Source organism: Populus euphratica, unplaced genomic scaffold (assembly GCF_000495115.2).
Source record: "Populus euphratica unplaced genomic scaffold, PopEup_1.0 scaffold1119.1, whole genome shotgun sequence".
Classification (NCBI taxonomy): Eukaryota; Viridiplantae; Streptophyta; class Magnoliopsida; order Malpighiales; family Salicaceae; genus Populus; species Populus euphratica.
In genome coordinates, this window is record NW_011500976.1 from 10,255 (window position 1) to 19,858 (window position 9,604).

Sequence of the window (9,604 nt, forward strand, 5' to 3'; positions counted from 1 at the left end):
GAATAGTGAAATGCCAAGGCATTGTACTTTTTAATCTTTAAAAATAAAAAAAATTTATGAGAACTAATTTTTTTTAGTTTTCAACTTTTTTTTTAAATTTTATTTTTTAACAATAGGTTTAATAGGTATTATACTTAATAATTTATTTTGATTTTCTTTATACGGAGTCATCCTAATCTCCTTACTCGGGGTTGACATGTTAATTTGAATTGATTTAGCATTGTTTTTTATTTGATTTTATTTTCAATTAAATTCTTTAATATTGAGTTGATTAAAAATTGAGTTTCATAAGCTTTCTATGAGCTTGTTATAGTCTTATAACTTGGGTCGCAGGTTAAACCAATTGAATTGAGTTTTTTTTTTTTTTTTTAATTTTTTTTAATCTTATCCTTCAATATTAGATTGACTAAAAATTTAGTTTTATAATTTATTTTAGTGTGTGTTTTATAAGATTTTCTTGGTTTCATAACTTGAGTCATGAGTTTCTTTTGTTGACTTGACTAATTTTTTATGTTTTTTTTATTTGTTTTTAATATTATCTTTTAAAATTGGATTTATTATGAATTAAACTTCATAATTTGTTTCTATGTGTTTTTTATGGAGTTATTTCAGTCTTGTAACTCAAGTTTGGAAGGTTAACCAGGGTCAACTTGAATTATTTTTTCAATTGAATTGGATTTTTAATTTTATTATTCAAAATTGAATTGATTAAGAATTTAGTTTTGTATTTTTTTTGATTAAGAATTTAGTTTTGCATTTTTTTTTAATTTACTTTCTATAAAGTTATTATAATCTCATAACCTGGTAATAAATTTGATAAGTTAACCTGAATTGATTCTAGTCAATCTAATATGTTATTATTTCAACACTTTAAAAAAGATATTATCTTAATTTTTTTGTTAAATTATATATTTTTTAATTATTTAGAGTGTTTTTAAACCTGTTATATCAACCAAGTTTATTAAATTAATTCTATATATATTTTTTAATATCCAAAAAAAAGAGATTAAACGAGCCCGCCTCGAACAATTATATAGTTTTCCTACTATAAGACTTTTACTTATTTGTTGCCTACGCATTACTATATTTAACCAAGGCAATTAATTAACTTTATTTATTTTATTCATTACAAGATATATTTTAATCTCAAGCAAACCCGAGTGTTTCTAACTTTCGCCACTGGGGGCCATATCGAATTGGCCTGGCTCTGGCTGTGCCTGATTCGGTGAGTGTCTGGAACGACAGAATCCCCGTGATTGCCTCGCAAGCCTGAAAATGACTCCACGCACTAAGAAACGGCATCGTTCACTGTTTAAAAATGAAAGCAACGGTTTGAAATTTTCCCACGTCATTCTTACCCCCTATAAATTCATCGGCATTCTAATTCTATCTATATATGGTTTAAACTTGCAAACGTCACCTTTCTAGTTTTCATAAAGGTCCAATATCCAACGTTAACTATTAAATATCTTACTTTATATGCTTTTTTTAAAAAAATAATTTTCCAGGGTTTTAAGGTTTTTTTAGGACTATGACATTAATGGGTTGAAAGAAAAAAAAGAGAGAAAAAAATGGGTTGAAAAACAATACATTAATGGGTTTATATGCTTAAATATCTTACTTTATATGCTTTTTTTTAAAAAATAATTTTCCAGGGTTTTAAGGTTTTTTGAGTACTATGACATTAATGGGTTGAAAGAAAAAAAAGAGAGAAAAAAATAAAATGGGTTTTTTTGTTATTTATTTATAGTAAAAGGAGTAAAATCATTTTCTTATATTAAAGTGAAGTTTGATTTTCAAGGTTTAATACTTTGAAAAATTTATTTAATTTCTTAAAATTCATCAGGTTGATGTGTAGAGATTATACCTTTCAAATCACTCGGACGCACAAGATAATCCGAGATATTAAGAAATTGAAAAAAAAAAAATGGAATTCTTCTGGAAAACACGAGCAATATTGGGAAGTTCCAAATATAAGACCTGAAGTGAAACATCAATGAATCTGTAGGGGTAAGACTAAAATTTACCCAGTAATAATGAAGTTTACTCAATAATAATCCACCCCGGCGTAATAGCCTACAGTGGCCCTCGCTCCTCACTGTCTTTCTACTTCCATGCCTTCTCTTTGTACCCATTGAAAATTTAAATTAAAAATAACAAAATCTGGAGAGAGAGAATTTTTGTTTTGTTTTGTAGTCTTTTTGAATCACAATTATTGGAGAGAGTTTCATTTTTCCTTAGCGAATCCAAATTCAGGTCAGCGAGCGAGCGAGTTTGGACTTGCGGGCTGGGATTGATAAGGTCGAACGGTCAAAAAGGTATCTTCTTATGATCTTATGGTGAATTCTGCATTTGCTGCTTCGTGATCTGTGAGGGATCTGCATTTGTCTCATGGATTTTAGCTGCTTTTGAGCTTTAATTGGGTCGATTTGGTTCAAATTCACAAAGAAAGCTCGTTTCTTCATAACTGGAATTATCTAGGGTTTCTTTTTCTTTTTGGTGTGGCGATTTTACCTGTTTTCTTATTCACAGTCTTGACAACTTATTTTTATTTTTTTGATAGTAAATAAGAAGAATTTAAATTTATTAATTTCATCTTGTGCGTGTGACAGGAAGTGGCACCATATGGGTGTCTCAGGGAAATGGTTTAAAGCTTTGGTTGGTCTAAAGAAGTCTGAAAAGTCACAGTCTTTGGACAAAGAGGAAAATGTGAGTTTATTTATTTCTTTACTTTTATTATTATGCTGTTTTTCTGTCTCAAGTTTTGATTTTGATGGCTTCTATACGCTGTTGTTCTTCGATCATAGCAGGGGGCGACTGCTAGCAAGTCTCGACATAGGAGAAAGCATTCGGTTGAGTTTGATGCTGATAAAATTCAAGAGGAGTTTCATAATCATAATCATAATCCTGGTGATGCCAACATTCGTTCCATCCCAGATACTTCTGAATCTCCTTTTGATTCGCTTCAAGTTCAGGATATAGCTCATAATCAACTATTTATGAGAGAACAATTGGCTGCCACTCGCATTCAAACAGCTTTCCGGGGGTTTCTGGTATGACTTGTTTATGTCATGTCAGTTATCACACGAAGTAGGATTTTAAATGTTTGTGTAGTTTGGTTGCGTCTATTATATCTTCGTGCTATGAAATGCTGTTTTAAATTCCTCATTGTTAAAATTGTTGGGGGAAAAAAATAAGAATGCAAGTTCAATTGACCATGCATGGTGAAGAAGGAAGCCTGAGGTCTCTGTTATGTGATTGATGCGCTCTATTTAGCCAACACATGATAATCCTCCATGTTTAAAACTAAAATAGTGGTATAAGCATTCTTTATACCAGTAGTGTCTGATTCAATCAAGAATGCATTCATACTGAGTGTAAGGAGTGTGGATATGCTATTGATATTGGGTAGGGGACATATTTTAATTTCTTGTCTATCATTTTGTTATGTGAGATAGGACATCTGTCCATAGCTTGGGTCTCCCTTTGAGTACTAATTGTAAGGATACAAGGGCATGAAAATATTGTTGAGAAAACTAAAAGGAGGTTCACATTTTACCTCCTAGTGGAGACCATCTTCCTAAGGATGAGAGGACCACTTTATTAGATTATCTTTTCCAGTCTCCCTCTTGCTTTGATATCTTTAGCCTCCATCCCTCTTCAATTGCAACTAGGCCTGAAAAGATTCAACGGAGATGCTTATGGGAAACATAGACAAAGTTTTAAATATCAACTGGGGAAATATCCTCCACATTTAGGGAGTTGGGGCTTTGGAATTCTCATGTGTTCTGATAAAGCTCTCTCAGGTTAGTAGCTCTGGGAATTGTATAGGAGTACTTTGTTTTGGTATTGATAATAGTGGTAAGGTATGGGGTGGGTTTCTAAGTGATAAAGGGGATGCTTAATAAACCTTCAGAAATGTGTCAGGTGGGTTTGGTTTGGCATGGTACCGTTGTTGTTTCTGAAGTGGGTAGAGAGGATTCCATTTTCTTTTTGGCATGGTACTTGATGTGGAAACTCATCTCTTAATACCCAATTTAGTGAACTTTTTTAGTTGGCTAGGGGTGAAGATGGTACGATGAGCTTCCAATTACAGCCATTGGGTTAGGGGTGGGGTGTTTTCTTCATATTTTCTTCCTACTTGTTCAAAGATGGTAATTTGGTTGAAAATCTTTCTATAGATCTCTATGGGAAGATCACCATAATGAAGGGAAGAGTAATTTCCCTTAGAGAGCTATTTTAAGGACCAAAGTAATCCAGTTTACCTTCTTGGTGCTATTTGTGAAAATGACATTGCAACTACATATTGTGTGCCTTCATTTATTCTGATTCACCAACTTTTTATTTTTTAATTTTCTAAATTATTTCAACTGCGTTTAAGTTTCAATTCACAATTCTGATAACAATTTGAATGGTTTTGGAAACACACAAGGCAAGAAGAGCTCTGCGAGCTTTGAAAGGATTAGTGAGACTGCAAGCCCTTGTCCGGGGCCATGCTGTGAGGAAACAAGCTGCAATAACTCTTCGCTGCATGCAAGCTTTGGTGAGAGTTCAGGCTCGAGTCCGTGCAAGGCGTGTTCGCTTAGCATTGGAAAGTCAAACAGCTCAACAGAAACTTCAGCAACAACTAGCTAACCAGGCCCGGGTTCGAGAAATAGAAGTAAGAAACAATGAGTTTTTCTGATCAGATATAGAAACATGTTTCCACTATTGTGCAATGTACTTAGTCTATATATGTGCATGCCTGGTAAATCTTATTCTTATGGAAAACCTTGACCTTAGTTGTTCTTTGTGTTAACTGTGCAAGTTTCTTCTTTTGTTGCTCTTTTTTTCCCTGATGTCAATGTTCTTACATTAGTTGTTTTATTATTAACGCATCAGATTATATATTTTGTTTCTTAAGTCTATATATGAAATGTTTTTCATGACATAAATGGCGAAAAGCTGGAATGGTAGCACATGCAGCTACATTTGATAGATTTAGACAACCAGACTGATGTATTGTTAATTTTTTTCACCAGAGGCTTTTGAGCCTTGCAATTTGTTTAATGAGTTGGAGAGTTTTAGTATTTTTAATTTTTAATGATAAATGTCTATTGTTTCCTCTAAACTTGTTCTATTTCTGTCAGCTTCTGTAAGGATTAAGCATCTTCTTGTCCCAACTCTTAATATCCTGTTGATGTTTTCTTGTGTAGACAACCATGACCAGCATTGGTTGAAATGCAGAACTGAATATTTTTAACTATAATAATACATAAATTTGATTTGTATACGTCAAAAATGGTACATGCAAAATGGTCTTCAGTGGTGACCAAATATCCAATATTTGGATAGAATTTCCAATTGTGTTTGCCTAATAATTGTTTTTTCTACCTTAGTTTCTGCCTCAATGTGAAAAAAGTTAACTAGGATTTCATTGGTGTCTGTTCTTCTGGAGTAACAGAATGGGTTATGTGAGATATACAAGTGCAGGATAATAAAGTCATGGAAAAAAAAAGTTATAAACTACAAATGTTTTATTTTACCATTACTAGACAGTGTTTAAAAGATACTTCATTGATTAATTGCTCATGTTTGTTTTCTCAAGCAGCTTTAATTTTTGTTAGGCTTGCCAAGTGCCTTATATCAATTTCACTTTTACACAGGAAGGATGGTGTGATAGTGTGGGATCTGTTGAACAAATTCAAGCCAAGTTGCTGAAGCGGCAGGAGGCTGCAGCTAAGCGTGAGAGAGCAATTGCATATGCTCTGGCTCATCAGGTAAAAATGCGATAGCTCCATTGCTTTACTTCTTTGCATCTTTTATGAATTTGATTGTAATTTGCATTTATATAAGCCTACATTCTGGAAATTGGATTGCAGATGGAAAAAAATGTGCCTTTGAGTGATCATTGATGTCAGCTAGGGTTTTTGAGCTAGAGTATGATGTAAAATCTCTCATTAAAACCTGTTTTTGACAACAAAGGGATAGTATTAGCTCAATGGCATTGTATTCATTACTAGAACAAAAAAGGTGAATATCTGGTATTTTGTTTTTGCCTTTTCCCTCTGCATGGATATTGTAACCTTCATTTCAGCAAAAGCTTTGTGAGTTTAACTTGTACACTTTCAAATATTTCTTCATTGATTACTGGTACACTTCTCGCTGTGTGTATGATTGATGGTCTACATGTATCCAATTTCTTTCAGTGATTAGTGCTGTGAGGTAAAATTCTACTATGACCTAGGTAGAATGTGAGGCTTGCAAGCCGACGCATGGCATTGTGGAAAATCAGTTGCAACCAGAAATTTTCTTCTCTCTACCAGAGAAAAGAGAAAAAAAGAGGCAGATATTTTCTAACTTCATTTGTCTAGAGTTATGCTGCTAAGTAGTTTCTTATTTGAACAGTGACAATATCTCCATAGAAACCCTTAAAACGTATTTCTTACTGCTGCTGATTAATATATAAGATCTTCTGTTTTCACAGTGGCAGGCTGGGTCAAGACACCAGGCTGTTCCCTCTGGTTTTGAACCAGATAAAAGCAGTTGGGGCTGGAACTGGTTGGAGAGATGGATGGCTGTTCGCCCATGGGAGAACCGCTTTCTTGACATAAATCTTAGAGATGGAGTGATGATTCGTGAGGATGAAACAGGTGATGAGGTCAAGAATGGCAGCAAATCCCAGTTAAAAACAACTGTCAAGAAAGCTGTTGCCTCAGATCTTCAGTCAACCATTTCAAGTCAGAAAAAAGGTCCATCTCATTGTAACGGTGGCAGTTCCTCACCTAGTAAGTCAGCAGGCATGTTAGAAGCACCCAACACACTTTTTTCTAAACCAAAGCCAAAGCCAGTTCTTGAAGACCTGGTTGAAGAAGCCAATTCAAAACCTGCTATGGCTACAAGATCTCAAAGCAACCCAAAGGAGAGAACCACCCAACTAGATAAACAGGCAAAGAAGAGATTGTCTCTGCCTAACAGTGGTTAGTTTTTTCTCTCATTTGTCTCCATCATGCCCACACATTTGCACGAAAGCCCATGTAGGTTCAAAAGTATGCAAGGATTGCCACAGTGCTTGTCAAAGAAAATGATCACTTGACTATGAATTCTGAATCAGCTGTTGTCCATCAAAAAGGGCCATGGTGCACTTTCTTTTTGAAATTCCCATTAAATTACCTTTTTCCCCCTCTCAATAGTCAATAAACATTAAACCAGGCAATAGATACCCGTAGGAGCTCGTCATTTTCAGATCAATGTTTTTGACCAAACATGCATAATATAGGTGGCTGTTCTCACATGTATTGAGGTAGATAAGCATATCTTCTTCAGCTTCTCCTTTCTTATGAGTTATGCCCAAAATCACTCAGGGTACACTCAAATGATGGATGCTTACTTTGTGTGGGCATGACTATGATCCTGGTCCTGGTCCAGTCCTGCAGGGTTTATAGGGTGTTTATGATAGGCACCATCAGTTTTATTCTCATCATTTATGACTTAATTTAGTTGAAGCAGGGGGAGGTGCTGGCATTCAGGCAGCTAGGAATAGCAGAAATGCTGCTAGAGGGACACCTAGCTCTCAGAAGCCCATCAGAGATAGATCCAAGTTAAACGGGAAAGAAGGTTCAAACACCACGAAGTCTGTTGCACAGGCTGTTTGATCTGTAGAGACGAGAATACCATGGAAGATAGGACTCGTTGAGGATATTCTCCTTTCCTGCAGTGGTTTCACTTTGTATGTATAGGTCCATGTTGCAGAAGACGCAAGCAAATTGCCTGCCATGTTATCCCGGGTTGGTTTTGACAATGCAAAGTCGAGGAGGTTGGCTTGGCTTGGTAATAAGATAAGCAGGTTTGTTTGATGACTTTTGTGATCATGTTTGTTTGTTGTTTTTAATTTATGTCAATGTGCAGTATTTATTCTTGAAATATATGATTTCCAGAGCAGTTGCCCCTTGTCGTAGATGTAGGATTCTTTCCCAGGTCTCCAATGTTTGAAGAGCAACGCTTTAGTTATGCAAGCAGAGAGTAAAAAAGGAATCGTGTAAAGTGTTCCATAAATTGGACAAAAGCACAAGTTATTATGAATTCTTTCTCTTACTGAAATTTTCCTTGCGTTTTCCTGTCAAAGTATTTTCCATGTATGTATTATATTATTATTACTATTAGCATACAAACCACTAAAAAAGAATTGAATATTATGAGCAGTGCAGCTCACTGTTTACACCCACTCAGCTAAATTGTGGATTTCACTGTACAGTTTTATGTATTTATTTTTTTTTTTTAGAAAAACATTGGGTCATCCAATTTTATTTCTTTGCAATGTCATTATTTCAAGTTATATTAGCATGATTTTATGTTTTGAGATTCCTTTTGGTTTTGCGTGCTTTTATATATATGTGAAGTGTTGATGAATATTTCAATGATAAATTATTGTTGAATATTTCAATGGTAAATTAAAAATTTAATTTGCAAAATAGAATTTTAAGTTGTATTTGAAAAAATAATAATTAATGAATAAAGATTAAACTTAATAAAAATATAACATCTTTTTCATTTTTGCATGGAAAACTTCACTTTGGCCCTTTCGGTTTTTATATTTAGTTGGTTGTTATTTAATCTTTCTATACTTCAGTCTAGAATTTCATTTTTTTAATATTTTAATTGCTTGATGTTGAGAGAGAGAGGAGAGATATAAAAAAAAGATAAAGGAGATATAATGTTGTTTAGTGGTTATATTGTGATCATAAAAAAAAGTCAATTTGTGATGAGAGTTTAATGAAGATCCTGTTGTTTTTTAATATTAATCATGTTAGGAGAAGTTGGTTGGGGTCTTTAATTTTTTTTAGAGTAATTAGAAAAAAAATGAGTTTAAAATGGATTTATTGAGGTTGTAAGGATTATTATTGTTGTTTTTGTAAAAAAAAATTTGAAAATAAAATTTTAAGTTAAAAAACTCACAATATTAGAAAATTGCCTAACAAACAATGTATTGTTCACTCTTAAAAAAAAAAAAATTAAATGTAAGGTCTTGGTCTTTTTATTTTGCTCTTAAAAAGAAAAAGAAAATTTAAATGTAAGGTCTTGGTCTTTTTATTTTGACATGATTTTTTTTATTTTTTTATTTAAATTTTAATTAATATCTTTTTAAATTTTTTAAATTGTTTAGTTTTCACTTTTTTAAAATAATAATTAATCTTTTAAATTTTTTTGACTTCATAATATTTCAAAGAAATTGTTGTAATTTATCTTTAAATTTTTTTCACTTGTATTATATATAAATAAGTTGTATTTGCATGATGTGTTTAGAAAAATAAAAATTATTTGTCCTCGACAACTTAAATTAACTTGTATGATAAAATAAATAAAAAATATATAAAATAAAAAAGATAATTGAAGTAAAATATAAGCATGGACATCTGTCTTTTGTTGTATACGTGAAAGAAGAATCTTTTTAAATTATCTACGCACCTATGTATAATCTATTACATTGAATAATACAACAAAACTATCTCCCAAGACGTAGGTCACGTTTTGGTCAGTTTGGCCTTTTGGAAAACTGCCAATAATTGCCCTGAATTGATGCTTCTTTCATTCATAGCCTGCCACCCAGTAAGTTAACTATCCCTTC

The 9,604-nt window shown here is 32.9% G+C and overlaps 1 protein-coding gene across 4 annotated transcripts; it reads left to right on the plus strand.

Moving 5' to 3' along the window:
• The first annotated feature begins 2,073 nt into the window (after nt 1–2,073).
• Nucleotides 2,074–8,103, plus strand: LOC105116945 (protein IQ-DOMAIN 1-like). Of its 4 annotated transcripts, none has more exons than XM_011014457.1 (7): nt 2,074–2,318; nt 2,613–2,709; nt 2,808–3,053; nt 4,433–4,660; nt 5,646–5,759; nt 6,467–6,959; nt 7,480–8,103. In XM_011014457.1, exons 2-7 carry the CDS (start codon nt 2,626–2,628, stop codon nt 7,632–7,634), a joined length of 1,320 nt encoding a protein of 439 aa, XP_011012759.1. In that variant the 5' UTR covers nt 2,074–2,318; nt 2,613–2,625; the 3' UTR covers nt 7,635–8,103. The 4 variants fall into 4 exon arrangements, with proteins under 4 accessions (XP_011012759.1, XP_011012760.1, XP_011012761.1 ...); XM_011014458.1 differs by having other exon boundaries at nt 2,811–3,053; XM_011014459.1 differs by having other exon boundaries at nt 2,078–2,318; nt 7,489–8,103.
• Nucleotides 8,104–9,604: the final 1,501 nt, after the last annotated feature.